Consider the following 25,743-nt stretch of genomic DNA (forward strand, 5'->3'; position numbering starts at 1 on the left):
CAGAAATGCAAGAGAATCATGGAGAATTACTTCCCAATATAGAAAAAAATTGAAAAAGTTTGTATACGTTATTTACCACTCATTGAAAGTAAGAGTATCAGTCAGAATTGACTGGATAGCAGTAGGTTTTGGTTTTGAAAGTAAATAGCTTAGGAAAAGCATGAGAGCGATTAGACTTGAACTTTAGACTGATGTATGGTTCCGTGATAAAGGAAAACATTCTCATCCGTGTGGTTCTAAATTATAAATTTGTGTAACTATCATTAGTCTAAAATCTCTTATGCTTATAGATCCGTTATGTTAAATTCTACATGAAGGTACAAGCCATTAAAAACAATTTTACATGAAAATTTAAGAAGTAAAATGAACATGAATTTAATATGACAGATAATACATTAGCTATAATAAGTTACAATATGATCCTTTTAAATTTAGCATACTTCTACAATCGGCTATATAATGACTAATTATCCTTTTTCTATCTAAATCTTTTTTCTATCCAAACTTTTGTAACTTTCTTTTGTAAACCATGCAGTGATTATCATTTGACCTTCATTTGATATAAATGTATCATTAACCTCCTTTTTTTCCCCCTCATTAACTCAAGATAATTAATGTAATACTCCTTGGCTCATAGGTAGTCCAAACGTTTTGAGTCCATGTGGTGGAAAACAAACTCATAACAGGCTCTCATGGCTTGGAAATGAAGATAGAATAGTCTTCACTTATGACTGTGGTGATACAGTACCTGTTTTGCCCAAGTCATTTCTGGTTCATGCTGTGCCACTTCTTATTCTCAAAAGTGTCACCATTTAGATGATAAATTATATGTGCTTCCCAACTATGACTTCATTCATCTATAGGTTCAAGCAATACATCCGGACTTCGGTTAGCCTAGCTTTCTTTAAGTCTCTCCGTTCTGCTTTCCTCTATTTTGACTGCATCCTCTAATAGTGTCTTCCATGATGTGATCATGAAGATGGTTTCTGTAGGCCAAATTTCACATCCTTTCAGTGATTTGACCTTCCTTGCTAGTTTTCATATAGAAGTCCAGGGAAAGAACCTGATTGGTTTAGTCTAGATCTGTCTTTCTTGGGAAAAAAATCACTTATGTCCAAAGCGATGGATTACTCCAATTAGCCAACTGGAAGCAGATGACTGTTCCTTTGGTGGTAAATGCTGGGGTGATGGACAGTCAAACCAGAGTAGTGGATGGATGGGTCCCCAAGACAGGTAATATTGGTACTTGCTTAAGTGTCTTACCAAAAAAAACCCAAACCTGTTGCCGTTGAATCGATTGACTCATAGTGACCTGGGAGGAGAGAGTAGAACTGCCCCATAGAGTTTCCAAGGTTGTAATCTTTACAGAAGCAGACTTCCACATCTTTCTCCTATGGAGTGGCTGAAGGGTTTGATCTGCTCACCTTTCGGTTAGCAGCCAAGTGCTTTAACCACTGCACCACCAGGGCTCCTCCTTAAGTGTCTTCCAAAAACCGAAAAGCAAACCCATTGCCAATGAGTTGATTCCAACTCATAGTGATACTAATGAAGTAACCACTTACAAAATTAAACCCATTGCTGATTCCAACTCATAGTGACCCTATAGGGCACAGTATAACTGCCCCATAGGGCTTCCAAAAAGTGGTTGGTAGATTTGAACTGCTGACCTTGTGGTTATCGGTTGAGCTCTTAACCACTGTGCCACCTACAAACAGAAACTGAAATATAGACCCTAACATCACATGGCCCCGTTCAGTCATATGGAGTCATTCAGTTGACACAGAATTTCCTAAATTACTTCTTAATCATTATAGAAGTTTAAGGAGCCCTGGTGGTGCAGTGGTTAAGAACTTGGCTCCTAACCAAAAGGTCAGCAGTCCAAATCCACCAGCCGCCCCCTGAAAACCCTATGGGACAGTACTACTCTGTTCTGCAGTGCGGCTATGAGTCAACATCGACTAACGGCAATGAGTTTGGTTTTGGTTTTTTTTATAGAAGTTTAAAATTCTTACAGAAGCTTGTGGACCCCCAAGAGCTTGTGTGACCCCCAAGAGTATGCTGGTAGCCTCCTGCCCTCCGGTCTTGCAGGTCTATAGACTCAAATTGTAGAAACAATGATCTCTCAGTTCAGTTAACTACATCATGTAATCTTTTTGACTGGGCTGCCAGGAAAGAGCTTTCAAGTACTACCTGTGATTCTCCTTTCCTTTGTCCTACCTTTCTGGGTAGGCTGTATATGCATTCATTCTTGCTTAATGTAAAAGTGTGATACGTATCTTCGGTATGAATGGTTGAGAGTAATTTTATAGGGTCTTCAGATTGGGGAAAGTGGGTGGTTTTAGATATCTAGATTCTGGTGTTCTTAGTCATTGTTGAATTATTTTTACGTTCCAGAAAGTCAGCTATATCCCATATGTATGTATTTATTTAAATATAAGTTTAGTGCTTCTTGTAGCTGAATATATGTTACATTCTTACCCCCTTATTTGCTTCTTTCTTAAATATAAGGCACTTCATAATTTTAACCTTATATATAATAGCACTATGATAAACAGCAGGACTTTAAATGTACTTGTAATTTTATTGAATTTTGTGCTGGTAAATTCTATATTAAGATTAGGATTTCTTAAAAGGAGAGTAGTGGTATCAGGAATTCAGCATAAGATAACTAAATCACCTTTTTAATATCTGTATAGCCTGTGATGTCAGGTAACTACAACCTGGAACCAGGAAATAAATGATATGAATGTGTCTATAAGCAGATAATTAGACAAAAGATCCCCTCAAAATTAAAAAAAAAAAAAAATCTGTATTTGTTTTCTGAGGTCAGAGCTGGTGATAAATATATATGTACTTTAACATTGCCAGCAATTTAAAAATTTCTGTACTGCTCTTTAACAAAAGCAGAGGCAGATACTGTTTGTGATTATATCCTCCCCTTTCCTTTCCCTAACTTGTTTATGTGTTTCCCTTTCATGGATTCCGTTAGTAGAGTGCTGTTGTACAGGCTGTGGCTCCAAACTGCAGATGAGTTCCCTGTCAGTGTTTCTGTGGTGTGGTGCTCCTTTGCCCTTCTAGCGTCTATAGGCTGCATTGCCATCAGATGCTGAGCTGCGCTCACACACCTGCTGTGCTCTGTACTTGCTCTCAGAGAAACAGTTTTCCATTGGCTGCTTGATGGCTTAAGGAGAGGCCTGAAGACCCTCCCTCGGTGGTCTCACTTTTAGCTTTATAGCTACAGATCTACATATCACATATGCTCGAGGCCCTTTAGGAGTCACATTCTGCTTTCCCACTATTCTAAAGTCTCAGTTTGTTCCCAGTGGCCAGCTTGTTGACAGTTACTTGACAGGCCACTTAGTCACTCTGACCAGCCTGACCTTATAACCAGAAGTGGTCACATGCTTTGATCTTTTCTGCTTGATACATGTTGTATATTCCTTATTTCCTGTTGAAGTTGATGTTGGTAGGGCAGGAGCACTTTTTATCACACCTTCCTCTTGATTTAAATGAAAAGCAACTGCTGCCTAGCTGAGTTACTCCATTTCCAGTGCCATCCAGTCAGTTCAGACTCATAGCAACCCTATCAGACAGAGTAGAATTGCCCCATAGCATTTCCAAGGCTGTAAATCCTTATGGAAGCAGACTGCCACATCTTTCTCCCGCAGAGCAGCAGATGGCTTCAAACCACCAGTTGTTCAGTTAGCAGTCAAGCAGTTAACCACAGCCCCACCAAGGGTTCTTTTACCTAGTTGAGCACTACTGGGAAAATGTACCCTTCTTACTTCCCTACCTCCTCTGCTACCCTTGTGTTTTCTCACATTTCTTCTGCTTGCCTCACAACTGTAACTTCGCTGACTGATTTGTAGAGAAAACTTTTAACTCCTTAAAACCAGTATTTAGAACACCAATATTAAAAATGTTGAAACCTTAGTTATGTGGCATTTGTGATTTTGGTATTAGGAGTCTCTCTGCATAAAAAAATAATTGAAAACTACATAAAATGTTGAGCTTTGAAAGCTTTTTTTTTTTTAGCCATTCTGCCCCTAGATATTTGTTACACAAAGAGTAAATTACCACTAGTAAAGAAATTAGGTAGAAATCCAATTAATAAGATTGCTGCCCTCACTCTAAAATGTTAAACAGATTTCAGGATTTTTTGAACCACAAGTCATCAACTAGATTCTCATTGCAAAGTTAACTAAGTGTTCCATGTCACCAGTTAAATTAAGGGATAGAAAGTGAATTAGAATTTAAAGGTAATGCCCAACATCAAGAGAATTTGAGTCTTCTTCTTCTTTTTTTTTATTAAGGTTTGGCAGCAACGGGCTATTAAGGTTTTTAAAATTCCTCATCTGCGTACACATGGTTCAATTGATCATGATCTTAATCTTTTCTATTTCTGATTTTTCCCCTTGCATGACTCTCAAGCCTCGCCTGCTTATGTCACGTAAGCCTTTCTTTGGACCTTGCAGTTGTTTCACTAACAGAAGGGACCATAGGCTGCTGTTCACCGAAACTCACTATGTGGATTCTCCACCCTTGTATATGGACACTAGGATCTAGAATGTCCCATTATCACAGTATGGCAGCTGCTAAGTCAACTTTCAGTACCGTAGAAACCCAGAGGGGACATTTTAGAGACAGCCCTGCTTGAAACTACCTAGGGTGTGTTACGTGGGTTGACTGCTCCTGAATTAGACAAATGTGTAAGCCATAATGCCTGCAATTGTGCTTTTCACAGAGCCAAGTACACTGTTGTTGATTAATAAATAATGCGGTGCTTATCTTGAAATTGTTTATATTGGCAGATGCCCTGAAAGATTCAAAGGCTATCTGTAAGTGAAGAATGCCCTCATTGTTTATTCAGTTCCTGCTTTTCTACTTAATATGATGGTGTCTTAGAAAAATTTCATGAATATTAAATCACAAAATTTAGGAAGTTCCCCCCCACCCGATTTCAATAGGTCATTTACCCATTGACCTGTTCTCAGATACCTCTCCTGATGTGTGTGCATGTGTGCGTGTGTGTGTAGGCAGATAGAGGAGAATGGAGAGATAAGGCCCAGAAGTTTACTACCTAATTGTGTCAGACACAGATAGTATGAATAAATTCAAATAACATTTCTGGATGATTGACTGTGTATCTAGCACAAGCTAGCTGCTGAGGGTTCAAATAGAAATATGTTGCAAGGCAGAGGCTGCAGGGATCGCATCTGGAGTGGGTCAGGGAAGGTGGATGAAGGAAATAAGTTTTGATGGTTGGTAGACGATCACCAGGCTGGTAAGAGGAAGAAAAACAAATAGCATTTTGGCAGTAGAATAGTGTGTTTGGCAAGGGAAATGGTATGTTTGAGGGCTGGTGGTGTGATCAGCAGTAGGTGTTCTTGGAACTGCAAATTGTTAAGTAATGTTGGAGCATAAATCACAACTGAATGGCCATAGGGAAATAGGAATATGGGGGCTGCGTAATTGGAACCCTGGACCCTGATTCTCAAACAGGAATAAATTCTTCCAGGATATGTAGCCTTCTGTTTCACAAAATCCAAAGGGAGCTGAAGCCAGTGATAGACTTGTCATAGCTTTGTTATTTTGTGCTCTCCTCTCAGCTGTTCACAATATCCAGCAATCAGGGGTACCCTGAAAGATAGAAGCTACTCTGAAGTGGGGAGGATATTTAAGAGGGGCCTAATTTTATAAGGGAGCCCTGGTGACACAGTGGTTAAGAGCTTGGCTGCTAACCAAAAACTTGGCAGTTGAAATCCACCAGCTGCTCCTTGAAAACTCCAGGGGACAGTTATTCTCTGTCCCATAGGGTCACTATGAGTCGAAATCGGCAGCGGGCTTAAATTTATAAGTGGTTATTTCATTAGTAATATTTTCCTGTCGTTGGGTGCTGTTGAGCTGATTTTGACTCATAGAGATCCCATGTGACAGAGTAGAATTACCCCATAGAGTTTTCTTGGCTGTAATCTTCACAGAAGTAGACTGCCAGGCCTTTCTCCTACAGGGCTGCTGGGCGGGTGTAAACCACTAACCTTTCTATTAGCAGCCAAGTGCTTAAAGAATGTGCCACCAGAGCTCCTTATTTTCATGTTGTAACTCATGGGGACTCAGATCACAAAGGGTCCGTGCATATGTGGAAAATGAAGAAGGAATTTTGAGAATGGCTCCTAGGTTTATGACTTGAGTGACAGTAAAGATGAAAAAACTCAGGAAGAGACATTTCTGTCCAGCACGCCATTGTATGTCCAGTGCTAACAAATAAAAAAATAGTGTTGATTATATATTTAGGTGCTAAATAAGTGGTTGTTGAATGAATATTGCATGAGCTACAGTTATTTTAATATATAATATTTTAAAATTACTTGGCATCACTGTCTACTACTTCACAAAATCCAAAGATTAAAATTATAATAATTGGCAGAGCAGTTAAAACTTCTTCCAGTAGGGAATAAAAGCTTAAATAAAATTAATTTATAATTGTTCATTTCAAGTTATGAAGACTGAAGTTTTGTAATGCTTTAGGGAATGCACATAAACAACAATGAAAGCATTTGCTTTCAGTTGAGCTTACTGACTATATGTTATGAAGTAGTTTTTAATAGACAGATGAAACTAGTTTTTTGAGAATTTTCTATGTGTTTGAAACAAGTAAAGTTCATTTTTATATAAAACAAAATTCAACTATGAGAGAGAGAGAGAGTGAGTGTATGTGTGTTGGAAGGGAAGTAGGATATACCTAAGTGATATTGTTAAAAATCCCTTATTTTATTTTTTAGGTGCTGGTGAATCTGGGAAAAGTACAATTGTCAAGCAAATGAAGTAGGTAAACATTAAATTTGTTTTTTATATTGAAATGTACCCCTCCATTGAAGGAAGGAAGTGTTATTTTTTTCCTTTTCTGTCATTAGAATCATCCACGAAGCTGGCTATTCAGAAGAGGAATGCAAACAATACAAAGCAGTGGTCTACAGTAACACCATCCAGTCAATTATTGCTATCATTAGGGCCATGGGGAGGTTGAAGATAGACTTCGGTGACTCGGCTCGGGCGGTAAGTTATTAAATTCGTTGGAGCAGACTTGATGAGTGGGGGTGGAGGGGGGGAGACTTGCATGATAATTCCATACCACATAACGTAGATTCATCATCTCAAACCCATTTATAAAAGGAGTCAAAAAAAAAAAAAAAAAGAGTGGAGTGAGTCAGAAGCTTTAGAAGTAAGAGAAATAAGAATATACAGGATTGTGTAATTTTTCCTTTATACCTATACTTACTTTCCTTATTCATAGATGATTTGCACAACTCAATAATTACTGCAATATTTTCTGTGTAACATATTGGGTACCCCTGTATCACCATAGCAACTTACAATAGTAAGTACTGAGTTTGGTAAACTGCCTACACTGGCACGCCTCAAAATCTGTTTTTATAATTTCAAATGCTGAAATGATCTAATTATTTGTATTCTTGCCCAGATTAAAAAGTAATCTAATTCTATAGAATGAAAAAAAGTATAAAAGTTTGCTTTTATTGGAATAGGAAACTATGGACTTGTAGAAATATATTGGGATTGTAGAGCTAAAGGAAACTTTGGGGGAAAAAAATGTAGTCCCACTCTTTTATTTTACCAGTAAGGAAAATGGGTCCTAGGAGATTACCAGGATATAAAGATTGCCATAAAGTCAGTGGAAACCCAGGTACTATACTTGTGTTTCCTTACTTGGCCCCGTCACTTGTTTTCCATTTGGCTAGAACCAGCCCTCCCTGCTCCAGTCCTTACTACACTTTCTTTGTTCCCTACCCTCCCTACACCTTTTAATCTTTTTATTTCAGGTGTGATTATTTGTATATGGTCTGTAATTTCATTGTTACCGTTTTTTAATAACAGAATCCCTAGCTTAATTTTTAATGTATTTTTTGTACAAAGTGAATACATTACTACTCCTACCAGTATACCTCTTCTTCCTCCCTTTTACAGTTTTTTCTGTTATATTTTTATATAGTGAGTATATATATTAATAACATATATTAATACATATATTGAATGTTTACTAATAGTGCTGAGAAGATTTTGTGAGTAGAGATTATAGCTTTTTCTTTGTGTCTTCTTAGTGTCATACACACACACACTGACACACACACATATGTATAGTTTTTTAAAAAAACGTAGAGGCTCAATTAATGGTTATTAGGGAAAAAAAAGAATGAACGTAGCAAAAGGCAAACCCGTAAAATAAACTTGGCGTATTTTTAAAATTTCTTGATAAGTTACTGGGATGCATTAATGTTTTATAAGCCTTTTCACTTTAAACAAAGATTCAAATTAGATGTCGAGATTATTTTTCCTAATAATTGACAATTGTCCTCTAAATTTTCTTTTCTGAAACAAGATTTCATCATATCCAGAATATTTTCTGCCTTATCTACTATCCATTTGATCTTTAATTTATTGATTTATCATTTATTCATTCAACAAACTGTGTTTGAGCTCTTAACCTTACACATAAGGGAACTACCCTTAGATTAAGGAAAAGAAATTGCTATAAATTATACTGTACATCATAGAGTTTTCTAGGTTGTAATCTACTCAGCCGTATGTGGTCACTGTGAGTAGGAACAGACTTCACGGTACCCAGCAACCACCCCTGGCTGGTTGGTACTCTTTTATGCATACTTTAAGGTCTCTAGAAAATCCCTGACTATTCTGTGACACTATTTTTCCTTACTCCTCATTGATTTTTTTCTTTCTCTGAACTTAAATTTAACATTTCTAAAATGTATCTAATTAGGTTATATTTTAAAATAAGCTTTTTTGTGGGGAGGAGTAAGACATAGGCTCTTCTTTTGTTTTCTCAAAAATGATCATTTCTAGTGCACAACACGCTACTGGCAGAGAGTTGGTTAATAGATCCCCTTTATGAGCTGGAAGGGTAATCACGCCTCCACAGCTTCCTAGTATCTTGCTAAATATTACTACTACCATAAAACATAGACTTATGACTTAGAATTATGCTGTTTTGGTTAAACTAGTTTTTAAAGTGGTGCTTTACGGAAAGAAAAGTTTATGACACTTCAATTAAAAGAAAAAAAAACATACATTTTTTTCTCGTATTTGATTTTTTATCTATAATGTTCCCTTTTGTATTTTGTTTTCATGGTCTTTTTTCAGGACGACGCCCGCCAACTCTTTGTGCTTGCTGGTGCTGCTGAAGAGGGTTTTATGACTGCAGAACTTGCTGGAGTTATAAAGAGATTGTGGAAAGATAGTGGGGTACAAGCCTGTTTCAACAGATCCCGAGAGTACCAGCTTAATGATTCTGCAGCGTAGTAAGTAATCATAACTTCAGAACTAAACTATCATGAATAATTACTTGCAAGTCAAATATACCTCCAAGTCAATTTTGTTGCAGACTTGGCTGACACATTCTTGTACAACTCAGGATATTCAGGATGACAGTGTTTAAAAGCCTCTGTCTTTGTGCGTGTGTGTTTGTAGATAGCAATGCTTTATTTTCTTTGTGTTCAGAAGTGTCTCAGGGGACTTGGGGTTATGTAATTGTAATTGAAACATGCAGAATGGGACTCTTCCCAATGTATTCCCAAGAAGAAATTGGAGCTCCGTAAAGTTCACTCTGAATTTGAGTGTATAGGTATTTTGTCTGGGGATAGACAGATGGGGTGGAAATGACTTGAGGATCATTTTACTCTGCTAATAATGATGCCTGAGGTAAGTTAGTAGCCCTTTGACAGGCACCTTACAGAGTTTTTTTGAAGGGATGCATGGTGGTCCCAAGATTTTTTGTTCACTGAGGGAAATAGTGTACACCTGCAAAGTGTCTGTTTCAGTTTCCCCGTTACATCAGATGCTGTATAAAGATACCTCAGCACTTTTTGGAAGAAAATTCTACCTTGGTTTTCTAGGTGGTAGCCCCAGAAAATTTGTAAAGCAAGTGGTGATAAAACCTTTTCTGTTTGGTGATTTACATAGAATTTTAAAACTCAAGTATTTGTGACCGTAATTTAGCACACATACCCCAAGTCAAATATGACTTGTGCAGCATTCATTGGTCTTTTCAAACACGCACTATGCACTTGTTTTACTATCCCAGATAATTCCTTTTTCTTGACAGCTATTGCCTCTTAGGGACCCACATGAACGTTAGGTAGAAGATGACAGATATTGGAAAGTCTAGATAAATGCACACACTGTGCCATATGCAAAGGTAAACAAATGGCTCCTGAGGATCTGATTGTCTCGTAGCGCCTCATTTGTTTGCACATTCAAGTACCCACTAGGTTATGTCTCATGTAAATAATTGACCACAGTGAATCATACGCCTCATTATAGGAGCCACAGCAGTCTTTATAATACTCAAGCTCTTAATCTGTATTTTAACATTTTGTAAGTATATAAACCATATGAATTATTGTATACATAGCTGTATATGTAACTTATACATAATATTGAATATGTGGCCTATCTCTCCAACTGGTGTTGTCACTTCTACAAGGAAATATCCCTTGACCCTCTGAGTTGGTTCCTGTTTCCCTGTTTTGTGTATTCATAGCATAGTGTGATTTTTCTTTATAACAGTCACAGATTTACATTTATTTTGATGTTGTTTTGTTTCTATTTATTTTGAGATTACTTGATTCTTTTCTGACTCTGCCACTACATTGTAAATTCATTAAGGTCTGTTTTTTCCTTAACGTTGTAACCACAATGCTCGACACATAGTAGTCATGCAATATGTATTTCTTTAATAAATGAATTGATAATGCAAACTTCACAGAGACTAGAGCATAAATTAGAAAACTTATTTACAGCAAGAACAAAACTCTCACACCAAAATATTTGCTTAGGTATGACTAGTACCTGCTGAAAAATCTAATTGGGAATCTTTATCATAGTGAGATTGCTCTGTGCAGAACCCAGCAAAGGAAGTTATTTCAATAATTAAGTGGTGTTAGTGCTCTTCTAAGGAGCCCAGATGGGGCAATGGTTAAACGCCTGGCTGCTAACCGAAAGGTTGGCGGTTTGAACATACCCAGTGGCTCTGTGGGAGAAAGACTGGGCTATCTGCTTCTGTAAAGTTTACTGCCAAGAAAACCCTATGGAGAAGTTCTCCTCTGTCACATGGGGTCACTATGAGTTGGAGTTGACTTGCTGACACCCAGCAACAGTCCTCTTCTTTTTACAGGGGGACTTCGCAGACCCCTTCACTCTATTGGTCATGACCTTCTCTTTCTCTCTGCATAGTGCGTGGACATCTATTGAGAAAAAAGTGTCACCTTGACTCCCCATTACTTTGTTGCTAGTTGTTGTAACCAACCATTTTTTTCAAGAAAGAAGAAAGTAATAGATTTTTTTTTCTCTGTACTGGTTAGAGGGTATCTTGATTTTTGAGTTCTTGACCAGGTGTGGGGAGGATGCTGACAAGTTGCCCTCTAGAACTATCTCATCACCAATTTACACTTTAAATTTTTGGTCATTTAAAGCAATTGGAATTAAAAATGCCCGTTTTTGTTTTTTGTTCTTTTGAAATATAAACATGCATTGTTCTTAAGAGACTATTAGAACTATAAGGAACCCTGGTGGCCCAGTAGTTAAGCACTCAGCTGCTAACCGAGTGGTTGGAGGTTCAAACTCACCATCGGCTCCATGAAAGAAAAGACCTGGTGATCTGATCTTATAAAGATAACACCTTAGGAAGCCCTATGGGGCAGTTCTACTGTGTCATACTAGATTGGTATGAGTTGGAATTGACTCCATGGCACCCAACAACAATTAGAATTATAAGAATTTTAAGCAAAAAATGTATCTATGAGTAATCAACACATTTTAAACAAGAGTAGCACACTATTTTAAAGAGACAATTAGTAAAATCCTGCTGTGTCCTCCTTTTTGTTTATTAAGTTAGATTTTCTTACAGTGAAGTCTAAAGTTTAATCTGGGGGATTAAAAGCAGATAAAGTACTGGTCTGTTATCGCCAGTGCAACAAGTTCAAAAACAGTAAATACAATAAAAAGTAGCACAAGCTGTCATCTATATGTTCCTTTTTTGAGACCACATAACTGTTAAAAATGTTCCTTGTTGCTGATTCACTGTGTACAATTTTTTTATTATTTTTTTTTAATTAATTTTTATTAAGCTTATAATTTTTCTTGTTAAGTAATTCAATGTTTGGATGGTTTTCCAACTCCAATTCCCAACAAATAAAATATTTATTAAGCTCCTTCTGTTTACAAGACTGTTCTAAGTGCTGATATGGCTAAGACAGAGTTTCAGAGGATAATACTAAAGTTGGAATACTTTCTGCCTCTCTGTCCCTAGATTTATTTCCTAAATTATCTTTCACCATGCTACTCTTGTATTACAAAACATTGCAGTGATGCTTCTCATATCCCACTGACCTTAGGGTTAAGTCCAGACTTCTCAATTAAGGTTGTACATAGCCAGTTCATACCTTATTCTCCGAGAAACAAGACTTGACTCTTCCTCCCTCCATAGTGTTTTACTGCTTCTCTTGATTGGAATGATAGACCCTTTTCTGTCTTTATCCCATACTTCAGGTTGTTATTTACATCCCTGACTGTGTACACATCCTTCTTTAACTACTCAGACCCATACTAATTTCTCCATACTTGAACTTTCTCTGACACTATTTACTCTACCCTATATTTTGACACAAAATAATTTACTCTCTAATATTGCATGGTATGATACCACCATATTTTTTATATTACAGAATATTTGGCATTATTGGCAGAGAGTGTTGAATAAATGACTGAATCCAGTGGGAAGTAAAATGCAGAGTAACTGAGCATGTGTAGTGTTTTCCTGTATTTAACATAGGGCTGGTTGAAAAGGAACACCATCTAATTCAGCCTTTGGCCAGAGGTTCCCTCATTACATGGTCAAAAATTGAAAGTCTTTTTAATCCTCAATCAAAAGAAGAATTTTTGGAGCATAAACATGGAGCTACATAAAATGAGTGTAGTATAATAAAGAATTTTAAGAACCAAACTCTTGAAGACACTTTTAAATACAGAAAATGGTGTGCAATTAGTTTGGGTATTTTTTTTTAATTGTTATTATTATAAAAGGAAAATTACTCTTCATTATCTCTAAGAAAGCAGACAACATAAAAAATACTAATAGAGTTTTATGCCTAGGAGTATTGTAAGATATAAGATTAAATCGGTTGTATTGCATCATTATACAGAAATTTTAAAACTTCAGTAATTCAGAATATTGCAAGTATCAGAGTGTGCCTTAATTTTGGTTTTAGATGATCTTTATTGGCCATTTTAACTATTAGCATGCTTTTGTTGTTTTTTATTTTTACAGCTATTTGAATGACTTGGACAGAATAGCACAACCAAATTATATCCCAACTCAGCAAGATGTTCTCCGAACTAGAGTGAAAACAACAGGGATTGTTGAAACCCATTTTACTTTCAAGGATCTTCATTTTAAGTGAGTACCTTCAAAATATATGACTTATAAATTTCGGTATAAAGCACATTGCTTTAGAAACAGGTGTAATAATGAAAGTTTAAAATTTTTTTAGAAGGCAGAGAGAAGCATTCTTAAGTAGAATACTTAGATTTTTATTTAAGAAAAAGTAGCCAGGCAAGTTCCTTTTGCCATATTTTTCATGTTGATTTAATGAAAAAAAGTTTTCGGTTTTTGTTTCTAAACAGAAAATACTGTTCTAATGTATTTTGGGAAAATGTCATTCGTTTTTACATGAAAAGAGGTAAAGTTTTACTGATAAAATATATACTTATTCCTGGATATATTAAAAAGAGAGGTGCTTTTAATATCTATCAAAATATTTATTCATAGTAAACTGAGGTTTGCACTATTTCATGATGAAAAATGTTTAATGTAAAGTTATGGAATATTGGCCTACTGGAGTCTGAGCAAAAATAATGAATCATATCCTTTGGAAATGGGAGGTACCTTAGAGTTCATTTTATTGAGAACCGTCGTTTTATAATGCACCAGGCTCAGGGAAACTCAGTTAAATACACTCAGAACTGCTTTTCTCTTTTTCAAGAATTAAAAATTTTCAAGATATGAGAAAAATTGCTAGGCTTAAATACAAAATGTATTTATCTATATAGCCCACCTATAGTCAGCTACTTTATTTAATCTGCCTTCTCCTAGCAGGTTTTCTGCTACCTGGTTTCAGGCACCATGACATTCTTCTACAAAAAGCTCCATTTACTAATTCCACTAAGCATACATTGTCCTTCATATCTCTCTCCCCTTTGCTCTGGTTAAATTAATATAGATGAAATCATGGGAAAAGTGTATATTTCCCATGTAAGGATATATATACATGAGTAAGGTGATTTAACATCATGAGGTATTCCACTGAAACAAAACTTCTTTGTTTTCATAGAAATCCCAGGCCACTATAGTGTCACTTGATCTTAAAAAATACTGATTTAAAAAAAAAAAAAAAATTACAGCTATTTCCCTTTTTTTCTTCAATGCTATTGCTTGTTTAAGAATACTGAAGCTACATAAAAGGGCTGGCAGAAGTTGCTTTTTAAAAACTGCTAGCTTCCCTTAATTCAAATTCACTTGAAATGTAGCATTTCCGAGGTGCCAGTTGTCTTTTCAGCAGAAGGGACACAAAACAAGTCCACTGAGAGGCAGTGCCTAATTTATATAACTGCAGTAGGGTCGCATCATTCAGATTGTATTAAAACTCAGATATTACCTATACCAAATACGTATTTACTAATATCCTTGGAGATATTTTTTTTTTCAATCCAACAAGGTTGAGATTCACTTTTAGAAAGGTTACTTTTATAAGCTTATGAGTCAATCAGATACCATCTTGCACTTGCAGAGCTTTATAATGTTGACTCAAATTGAGAAAACTCCAGTTGTCACTGCAGAAAATTGAATTAGAAAAGACATTTATGATGCTTTGTATTTTGTAAAACTTTCATAATTTTTATACTCCATGTTTAATTGTAATTTTTTAATACGGTGAGGAATTAGAGAAGTCATTTCTTTCTGTATTTTTTCAGATTATATCTAGTTGAAGTTTCTGGTTTCTTTATAGAATTTCAAATTTCACAAGACTGTTAAAAGACCTTGAGCTTTTAACCTATAACTCCATCCCCACAACACCACAAAGCTAGAATAAAATAAAATGATAAAGTACGTGTGTGTATGTATGTGTGAAAATAGTCAAACAACAGCAAACTGTTAATCCATTCTAAGTTTATAAAAATTTTATCTGCATTTGGTCTGCAAGTGGAGTATTCCATGTTGCTATTGGAATTACTTTACCTTTCCTCTGTTACTTTGAATAAAACTTTTCTGATGCAATCACTTTACATGAGGCATTAATTTGCACTATGGCTTAGACACTTCCTCACTGAACACGAATCTTTCAAACTGTAATGATAAACAATTTCTCACAGCCTCTTTAAAAAAAGGTTCCTAGTTGAACATAGAAAACAAATAATCATGAAGCCACCTCATAAAGAAACTTCCTCTTGCAAGTTGTGAGAAGCATAGTTAAATACATGCAACTATACCTCTGATAAGAATGATCAGTAGTTGGAAAATACGGCCTTGGTGATAAAAACGACAATGGGGGATCACATGATAGAATTTTGCAAGACCAATGATTTGTTCATTGACAAAACCTTTCTTAATCAACATAAATGGCTACTATACATGTGGACCGCACAGATGGAATACACAGAAATCAAATTGACTGCATCTGTGGAAAGAGACCATGGAGAAGCTCAATATCATCAGTTAGAACAAGGCCAGGGGCTAACTATGGAACAGACCATCAGTTTCTCCCATGCAAGTTCAAGTTATAGCTGAAGAAAATTAGAACAAATCCACAAGAGCCAAACTACGACCTTGAGTATGCCCCACCTGAATTTAGAGAGCAGCTCAAAAATAGATTTGATGCATTGAACACTAATGACCAAAGACCAGACAAGTTGTGGGATAACATCAAGTACATCAAATGTGAAGAAGGCAAAAGGTCATTAAAAGGACAGGAAAGAGAAAAGACCGAAACGGATGTCAGAAGAGACTCTAACATAGAGGTAGGATTTGTAACACATAGGATAATCACATCAGATGACAAAATGGTGGACAATCACACAATACTGGGAATCATGGCCTAGCCAAGGTGACACATGTTGTGTGGGGGGGACACAATCCAATTCATGACAAACACGCTTAGATTTCTCAGGCTGAAAGAACTGAAGAAAAAAATGTGGGAAGCATCAAGGGAAGATGGAAGGAATACACAGTCACTGTACCAAAAAGTATTGGTCGACATTCAGCTGTTTCAGGAAATAGCAAATGATCAAGAACCAGTGGTGCTGAAGGAAGAAGTCCAAGCTGCACTGAAGGCACTGATGAAAAACAAGGCTCCAGGAATTGATGGGATACCATTTGAGATGTTTCAGCAAACAGATGAAACACTGGAAGCACTCACTCGTCTATGCCAAGAAATTTGGAAGACAGCTACCTGGCCGACCGACTAGAAGAGATCTGTATTCGTGCCCATTCCAAAGAAAGGTGATCTAGTGGAATGCAGAAATTATCTAAGAGTATCATTAATATCACACACAAGTAAAGTTTTGCTGAAGATAATTCAAAAACAGGTATAGCCGTACATCATCAGGGAACTGCCAGAAATTCAAGCTGGATTCAGAAGAGGACATGGAACAAGGGATATCATTGCTGATGTCAGGTAGATCCTGGCTGATAGTAGAGAATACCAGAAAGATATTTACCTGTGTTTTATTGCCTATGCAAAGGCATTCGACTGTGTGGATCTTAACAAATTATGGATAACACTACAAAGAGTGGGAATTCAAGAACACGTAATTGTGCTCATATGGAACCTGTACATAGACCAGAAGGCCGTCGTTTGAACAGAACAAGGGGATACTGAATGGTTTAAAGTCAGGAAAGGTGTGCAGCAGCGTTGTGTCCTTTCCCCATTCTTATCCAATCTGTGTGCTGAGCAAAGAGTCTGAGAGGCTAGACTATATGATGAAAAAACTCAGCATTAGGGTGGGAGGAAGACTCATTAACAACCTGCGATACTCAGATGACACAACCTTGCTTGCTGAAAGTGAAGAGGATTTGAAGCACTTACTGATGAAGATCAAAGACTACAGCCTTCAGTATGGATTATACCTCAACATGAAACAAAAATCCTTGCAACTGGAACAATAAGCAACATCATGATAAATGGAGAAAATATTGAAGTTGTCAAGTATTTCATTTTACTTGGATCCACAATCAGTGCCCGTGGAAGCAGCAGTCAAGAAAACATACAATGAATCATATTGGGCAGATCTGCTGCAAAAGACCTTTTTAAACAGTTAAAATGCAAAGATGTCACTTTGAGGACTGTGGTGCACCTTACCCAAGCCACGGTGTTTTTCGTCACTACATACGTTTGTGAAAGCCAGACAGTGAATAAGAAAGGCTAAAGAAAAATCGATGCCCTTGAATTATGGTGTTGGTGAAGAGTATTGAATGTACCATGAACGGCCAAGAGAACGAACAAATCTAACTTGGGAGAAGTATAGCCCGAATGCTCCTTAGAAACAAGGATGGCGAGACTTCATCTCCCTTATTTTGGACGTGTTATCAGGAGGGATCAGTCCCTAGAGAAGGACATTGTCTTAGCCATCTAGTGCTGCCATAACAAAAATACCACAAGTGGATGGTTTTAACAAAGAGAAATTGATTCTCTCATAGTCTAGCGGGTTACAAGTGCAAATTCAAGGTGTCAGCTCCAGGGGACAGCTTTCTCTCTCTGTCGGCCCTGGAAGAAGATTCCTTGTCATCAGTCTTCCTCTGGTCTAGGAGCTTCTCAGGCATGGGGACCCCAGGTCCAAAGGACATGCTTTGCTCCTGGTGCTGCTTTCTTGGTGGTTTGAGGTCCCCAGCTCTCTGCTTGCTTCCATTTCCTTTTTATCTCTTGAGAGAGAAAAGGCGGTACAGGCCATACCCCAGGGAAACTCCCTTTATATTGGATCAGGAATGTGACCTGGCGAAGGGTGTTACAATCCCACCCTAATCCTCTTTAACATAAAATTACAACCACAAAATGGGGGCAACCACAGAATACTGGGAATCATGGCCTAACCAAGTTGATATACACATTTTTGGGGGAAAATAATTCAATCTATGACAGACAGCAGGCTTGGTAAGGTAGAGAGTCAGTGAAAAATAAGAAGAACCCCAACAAGACGGATTGACACAGTGGCTTCAACAGTGGGCTCAAACATAGCAATGATAGGATGGCACAGGACCAGGCAGTGTTTCGTTCTGTTGTACACAGGGTCACTATGAGTTGGAACCCACTCATAGCACGTAACAAAAACAACATACCTCTGATTCCTTCCTTAAGTATTTATTTTAAGTATTGTTTAAGTATTTGTTATGCTCATTTGTCACTAATTTTTAACACATTTAGTGATTCATGCAATTAAGTTTTCCAGAGAGCTAAAATTTAGTTTCAGATATTTTCATGGCAGCTTCTCCCTCCCAAACCCCTGCAAATAAATAAGAACATTGTACTGCTTTCTTAAATGGAGATACAGATCACAATTAGTTTACCTGACCATGTAACTTTGTGCTTTAATACATGGTACAGCTTTGCATCTGCTTTAAGTTTTTTTTCAATGTTCATTCTTTCTCAAGCAATTATTTTTTACTATTATGATTATCTCTTATTAAAATCATTCAGCTTCTTTTAGTCTGCGTTCTGTCTCTAAAATACCAAATGACCAAACCCAGGACTGATTTCAAGTAATGGGAGATCCCTGATCTGGGGATTATTGTCATATTTATCATAAAACTATGAAGTGATTATAATTATTAAAAAGTTCAGTGTTAGAGTCAAGCCATTTTTTTGTTTTGTTTTGTGTTTTTACTGTGCACCTTAGATACTGATTTTTTGCTTGGTTGTTTGTTTGCCTTTATTAAAGACCATGTCCTAAAGCAAACTTAAATTATTGTTCTGTTCAAATAATGTCTTATTTTAACCAGTGTATTCTGAGGAGAAAGGCATGGAGTTGGGGTTAGGAGGTAGGGATTCGAGACATAGATTCCACTGTTGATTAAGTCGGCAAAGCTGGTTAAGATTCTTAACACAATGAGCATTAGTCTTGCCTTTTGCCAGAGTTTTCAAGCTGTAGTGTGATATTGACTATAAATGAAACTTCATAAAGATGAGAGCTCTATAAATGGTGGGAAATGGCAATGGTAAATGTTAAGTCAATCATGTGATACTTAAGGCAATCTAACTATGTAAAGTTCACTTTTAACCTTAGCTAGATTCACTCGTAAACATTTTCTTTCAGTCCATACTTTTTACTTCCAGCCTAGATTTCTCAAAGTTACCATTTCAGCATCAAGCAAGTACTACAGTACTTCAGTAAAATTGTCTCTCACCATAATCCTTCCAGGAAGTCCATTTATATTGTTCTTTTTGGTCTCCTTGAGTGAGGTAGAATTTCATGTGATGAATTTAGTTACTGCTTTCTCTTGCTGACTTGAAGATAAACATAGGTTTGTCAGGAACTTCACATAAACTTTGTCTCATTTGGGATTTGAATTCTGTTAAATTACTATCATTTTAATTTATGGTTTCAGCTTTGTTCTTTTTATATATTAAATGAGCCTCAGATGAATGAATGATGGCAGAAATATACTTAGAATAATTCCATTGGGAAGCCAGGTGTGTTCAGTATTTTGCAGTTCTGTATGTTTCATGTGTTAATTCTTTGTGTGATTTTTAACTGCTGACATAAAAATACCAGTTTCATTTACTTTTTTGTATGATTGGTAGTAACAAATTCAAACTGAGGCAATAGGGCAGTTATAATTTAAGAATGGATATTGTCACCTCTGTGACTGGGCACTTATAGACAGTATCTATCTAGATTATTTTGCTTTAATATAAGAACCAGCAGTTTTCTTTTACTGTTGGTGAAATTTTGCTAAATATAGAATTAATGCCATTCCAATTTCTGGGTATAATTAAAAATTCATCATTATAATGGGAGAGATTTCTGTTTCCCCTAGGAGTATACATGTATAATAGGTTGGGGTACAATGCCAATTTTATGGTTTTTGATACCTGTATATAGCCAGTTAGCTTTGTACCCATCAATCTTGGGCACAAATGATATTAGATGACAGTCTAAGGATGAATTGGTGCATCGTAGGATCTCTAATATCTTCCTTCCCACACCAAAATAATCCTAAAGAAATTTAAGTGCACTCCCTATTTGCTGCTAGCCAAGAGTGCCATTTTTTCATATGAGGGAGAGCATGCTGTATTTTTTCCTGTTGTGATTACTCTTTCTTATTTTTATTATTATGGGTTCGGAAATTAAAAGCATATATAAAATAATTAAGATATTTCTAGTGTATGAAACAATGACTAACGCTCTGTTCTTTTTTAACCTAGCTTTTCAGGGAAGATAAGAGCAATAGTAATATCAGTGTTCTAGTTATTTTCTTCATCTAGCTCTCTCTAAATTCTAATAAACTGTTAAGCACAGTGTAATCATTTATAAGACCCATTCTCAGTCATTTTTGCCCCTTAGCTTATGGATTAGACCAGTCGCACCAGCATCACCCACCTGATGAATTCTGACGCACACTAAAGTTTGAGAACCACTAGATTAGACCAGAGGTTCTTTGTTTATGACCAGTATGTGAATGACCTTCCTTCATTTTAGTTCATAAATTTAAGACATTTCCTCCATGGTTGAATTATTTATCAAGCTGAAGTTCTCTTAAATTTAACAGTATAACTGGTAGATCTTGATTTTCAGCATAGCAAAGGTAACCTATTTTGCTTGCTTGAAAGTTCATTAAAATATCCTGTAGGCGTATTTCACTCTTTCAGTCAATAAATATTTATGAAGTACTTACTGTGTGTCTACTGTTGGGAATATAAAGTGAACAAAAACAAAACTAGTTGCCATTGAGTCAGTTTCTACTCACGGTGATCCCGTGTCTAGAGAGCATAACTGCGCTTCATAGGGTTTTCAAGGCTGTGACCTTTTGCAAGCAGCTCACCAGATTTTTCTTCTGAGGCACGTTGGGATAGGTTCAGTTAGTAGTCAATCACTGAACCATTTGCCCTACCCAAGGACTGACCATTTGCCCTACCCAGGGACTCAAAAAGTGAACAAAAGAGACCAAGTCCTTGTTTTACATTTCTTGGGATGGGAGAAAGGAGATGAGATAAACAAATATTTAATATATCAGTTGATGATAAGGGCTATGGGGAAAAACTAAAACAGGATAGGAGAGGAAATGTGGGATGGGGGATGGCTTATATTAAGTAGTCTGGGTAATGTGTGACATTTGAGCAGAGAAGTTATCTAATATGTTATCTTTTAGTTAAATTTATTTTCAAGTGGTGGTCATAAACTATGGAACAAATGAATAATCATTTTAATTTACTTTTTTTTCTCATGTCCTTGTTTGATCTTTATTTTACCAGCTGTCCTTTTTGTATCCTATCCATTTTGATTTATTATGTGGTAGAATCATTTTGTTATATAGCATACTTAAAACTTAACGAACAATTTACTAGCTAAGCCAATTAAATGAAGGCCGCTTAAATGATGATAAAAGTAACAATACTAGTTGTTGTACTCAGATTTGGTTTATAGGCCAGTACTGCTCTTTAGGGAAAATTCTTTTTGCCTGAGAGTTAAATAGGGACTGTTGTAATTAGTGCACTGTCTAGATAAATGGAGCCTTTAAAAATGTACCAGCTTGCATAGTGTTTCGGTTATATAACTCGTTATTTTCTAGGTTACGTAATGTAATCTATGCAAATTTCAACTTTTGCTTAACTTTATAAGCTGTTCTAAGAAAAAAGAGGGACAGTCTTTATAGGGTCTCGATTGTGTTACTACCCTGGTCGTTAACCTACAATGGTCCCATGTCATAACTTGTCTGAAAATAGGGTTTTTCACTCTAAATTTCAGGGCTTTTTGATAGTTACCCATTTCACATTTCAACTCTCATTTTCTCTATACCATAGCTTTACTTTTTAATTTAGGCAAACCTTTTTGGCCTCTGTCTGTATTTGCCTTGCTTGCCTTGCGTTTTCTTACCTGAAGTGCCTTCTCCTTTATGTCAAAATTCTGTTCATTGCCTCTGAGACAAAATAACATTTTGTAATGGGAAGAGGGGACCGTGTCCTCTGCCACTAATGTCCCATGACTTTAGCAAATTGAATGTATTATCTCTGCATTCCCTAGTTGCTTCATGTGACTTCTCAGTGTTCACACATAGTTTGCAGTCCATTCATTTGTGCTTGTTTTTATGTCCTATTTCCTCCAGTTAAAAAAAAAAAAAAAGGCCAAGCTTTTTTTTTTTTTTTCCCTCGTCGTGAAACCAGTTTTGTGGCATTTTTTTTTCTCCCTCTTCTCCTTTCTCCCCAGCTCTTTGGGGCTATTTTGTTGACGTTACAAAACTCCTCAGAGCTTTTGAACACATTTAATGTGATGTCAACTGATTATTTTTCCTCTTACAGAATGTTTGATGTGGGAGGACAGAGATCTGAGCGGAAGAAGTGGATTCATTGCTTTGAAGGAGTGACTGCGATTATCTTCTGTGTAGCACTTAGTGACTATGACCTGGTTCTAGCTGAAGATGAAGAAATGGCAAGTAGAACCACTTTTAAGGATTGAGCAGGAAATATAAAGGAATAGAGACACTGCTTTTTTGAGAAGAAATTTTCTGAGAGAAATTCTTGTTAATGTGTGAATTGAAAGTTCAGGCTCTTATCTCTGACTTTTCAGTTTGCATACTAGAAGGGAAATAAACTAAAGCAGCACAGACAGATCCTGAGAAAAAGGAAAAGATTGATGCCTTTCCTATATCTAAACGCAGTGCTATCGACTACATATTGAATGAAAAGAAAGCTCCGTAGTTGTCCAAGGCTCACTTTTCTTATTTCTGTAAATTCAGTCATCTCTGATATATGTCATGCTTTGCTACTGCCATGTCATTTTCAAATATGTTTAAATGTACCACAGATCAGAAGGAAATGTTTTGAAATAGTAATTTAAAACTTTGTCATTTTAAACTAATTGTGGTAAAACCCAAAAAACAAAAAAACCCAGTGCCGTCGAATTGTGGTACAAATTGGAAAAAAAGGAGGAAGAAATGTCAGTTTAGTATTTTTTAAATCAGTAATTTGCAGCTCTACTGCAGTAGGTTCAGGTCAACGGCATCATTCATTTCCCTCATTTTGGCGCTGTAAAATATAGCAGTGCCCTTTCAGAAACCACAGCTACTTGAAGGGCAGGAAACAGGAATTGGAAATCTCCTTTCTTTAATATGCCATTATGTTGAGGGTGTTGGGGCTAATTGAATTCTAGATTGTTCTATTAATCTTTAATATCCTCTACTTATCTTTTAATCAAAACTTAAACTCCATAACAATCATATATCTTATCAGATGTTCACACTAGGCATCCCCAGATTGGAAGTCCCTGAAGCGGGATGTCCCAGGCACTGCACACGAAACATAGTAGGCACCCAGCAAGAACTGGTTAAGTGCAAAAAGGGATGAATGATGATTAGACACTCGCTTCCCCTAAAAGCAAAATATGCTTAGTTTGAAATGGCAGAAATTTATTTTTGTGGCATGTTGTTTATTTTTCAACTCCATTTCATTAGGACACTTGTTACTTTTTGAACGTAATATTTAATTCTTGTTATTAATGCCAAACTGGTTGTATTCTTTCCTGTTACAGAATCGAATGCATGAAAGCATGAAGTTGTTTGACAGCATATGTAACAACAAATGGTTTACAGATACATCTATCATACTTTTTCTAAACAAGAAGGATCTCTTCGAAGAAAAAATCAAAAAGAGCCCTCTTACTATATGCTATCCAGAGTATGCAGGTATTTTACATCCTGTAGAAAATTTGTAAAATCATACATTTCTAAGTGAAATTTCCCTTAATTCAAGATTTTATTCTTTGATTTCAATTTCTTCGCTTGGTAATTCTTAGCTTTAAAAGAAATTATCAAACTGCATTCGAGCACATTATAAAAGGTTTTTACAGATAGTTCTAGAGTTGTAAATGAAATTGCTGAAAAAACATGCTCATGTTTTGAAAAAGGTGTTAGATAATTTTCAATGCTGACTCCAAGCCTTTGTATATTTAAAATATTAGTTTGTTCATTCAGTTAACATATGCCATGTCAGGAATCATATAATGCAAAGTAAATGAGACATGGCCTCTACCCACTGTCTAATCTAAGAGACAGACTTACTAAAAAACAAACAAACAAGTAAGCAATAGCAATGCAACATGGTCCTTAAAAGGAGCATGAACACTACTGTAAGGGACAAAAATGAAGAAGGAAGTAGTGAAGCAGCTAACCCCTCAGGAGAGTCAGGGAAGGTTTCACAAGAAATTCATAGGTTGGTAATGAGACTGCTAGTGATACTGTAATTTGACTCCCGTGGAAAAGGAGACCTGAGGTACAATCTTGGCTCTTCCGTAATTGGCTCTTTGATCTTGATCAAGGCAGTTAATTTACCTAGGTCTCAGTACGCCATCTGTAAAACATTGGTTTAGTTCAGTTCCTTGGAGTACCTCCTGGGCTGCTATAGAAGGTGAGTATGGAAACAGACGACTTCTGTTTCAGACCCTTCCCCCTTCACAGTTTGTTCTCTCATTAAAGCAGAGTAACTCAGCTTTCATCTGTTTTACATATTGGCTCTGAATATGATTATATTTTAACAAAGAGAACTCTGTGCCTAAAAAAAAAGTTTGACTGCCACTGGTTTGTATGATCTCTAAATCTAAATATTATAAAGGGTTTTTGGGTTTTTTATTTAGCTAATGGATGGATGGGATATAAGTTGCTTTTTCTTACCCCATCTTCCTATTTAAAAAAGTCTCAAGATTTTGTTTAATTTTAAACTAAATTTTAGTCAGTTCCTTTACTGAGTAAATTATACAACAACCCTCTGATGTCAGTGCTGTTATATCTCTACTCTTACAGACGAGAACCTCGAGGCCTGCTGGAGTGACAGAGCCTAAATCTAGACCAGGCCTTTTGGACTCTGATGCTCAGGGCATTAACAACTAGGCTGCCTTTAATTAATTCTTATTTGAACCAAAGAGGGGAAGCTTTCTATGATAAATATAATCATAGCACTTATTATTATAGCACTTTTTATATATTACAAAGTTATACTTCAAAATGATTTCATACAGTTGCTTATTTTAAAATTTTTGTTCTTTTTGAAAGTCATAATATCTTGTCACCTTATTCAGAAACATTTTCAATGCTTATTAGGAATAAAATTCCTAATTTATTTATAGTTCTATTGTAACTGTAGTTCTCATTCCAAGATTGAAGTTATCCAAAGACAAAGTGGCTCAGTTTTGTCCTTATTTGAGACTGTCATTCAGTTTATTTTTATCCTTTTCTATTATGAAGTAGCTAGCCATTTTGTAGTAATTAACATCACCAGAGTCCCCAAATGAATTGATAAATACTATACATCCACGGGGATTTCCGAGTTAACTGAGAATATACTTGTTAGTTCTTTTCCTGCTATGTATACAATATGATCAAGAATTTTTACTTATGTTGTCAGAATCCTTGATCTCAGAATCTTTGCACATGTAGGAGAGTACATAAGTCTTCGC

At 36.3% G+C, this 25,743-nt stretch overlaps 1 protein-coding gene across 1 annotated transcript in view; it reads left to right on the forward strand.

Annotated features, from left to right (window-relative positions):
• Window positions 1-25,743, forward strand: part of GNAI1 (G protein subunit alpha i1) — an 84,385-nt gene that overhangs the window by 52,954 nt on the left and 5,688 nt on the right. The window contains exons 2-7 of the mRNA XM_003407179.3: window positions 6,783-6,825; window positions 6,915-7,056; window positions 9,175-9,332; window positions 13,358-13,486; window positions 22,596-22,725; window positions 23,824-23,977. Coding sequence (XP_003407227.1) covers window positions 6,783-6,825; window positions 6,915-7,056; window positions 9,175-9,332; window positions 13,358-13,486; window positions 22,596-22,725; window positions 23,824-23,977 — 756 coding nt within the window. The remainder of the gene's footprint in view (window positions 1-6,782; window positions 6,826-6,914; window positions 7,057-9,174; window positions 9,333-13,357; window positions 13,487-22,595; window positions 22,726-23,823; window positions 23,978-25,743) is intronic.

Source organism: Loxodonta africana, chromosome 8, assembly GCF_030014295.1.
Source record: "Loxodonta africana isolate mLoxAfr1 chromosome 8, mLoxAfr1.hap2, whole genome shotgun sequence".
Taxonomy (NCBI): domain Eukaryota; kingdom Metazoa; phylum Chordata; class Mammalia; order Proboscidea; family Elephantidae; genus Loxodonta; species Loxodonta africana.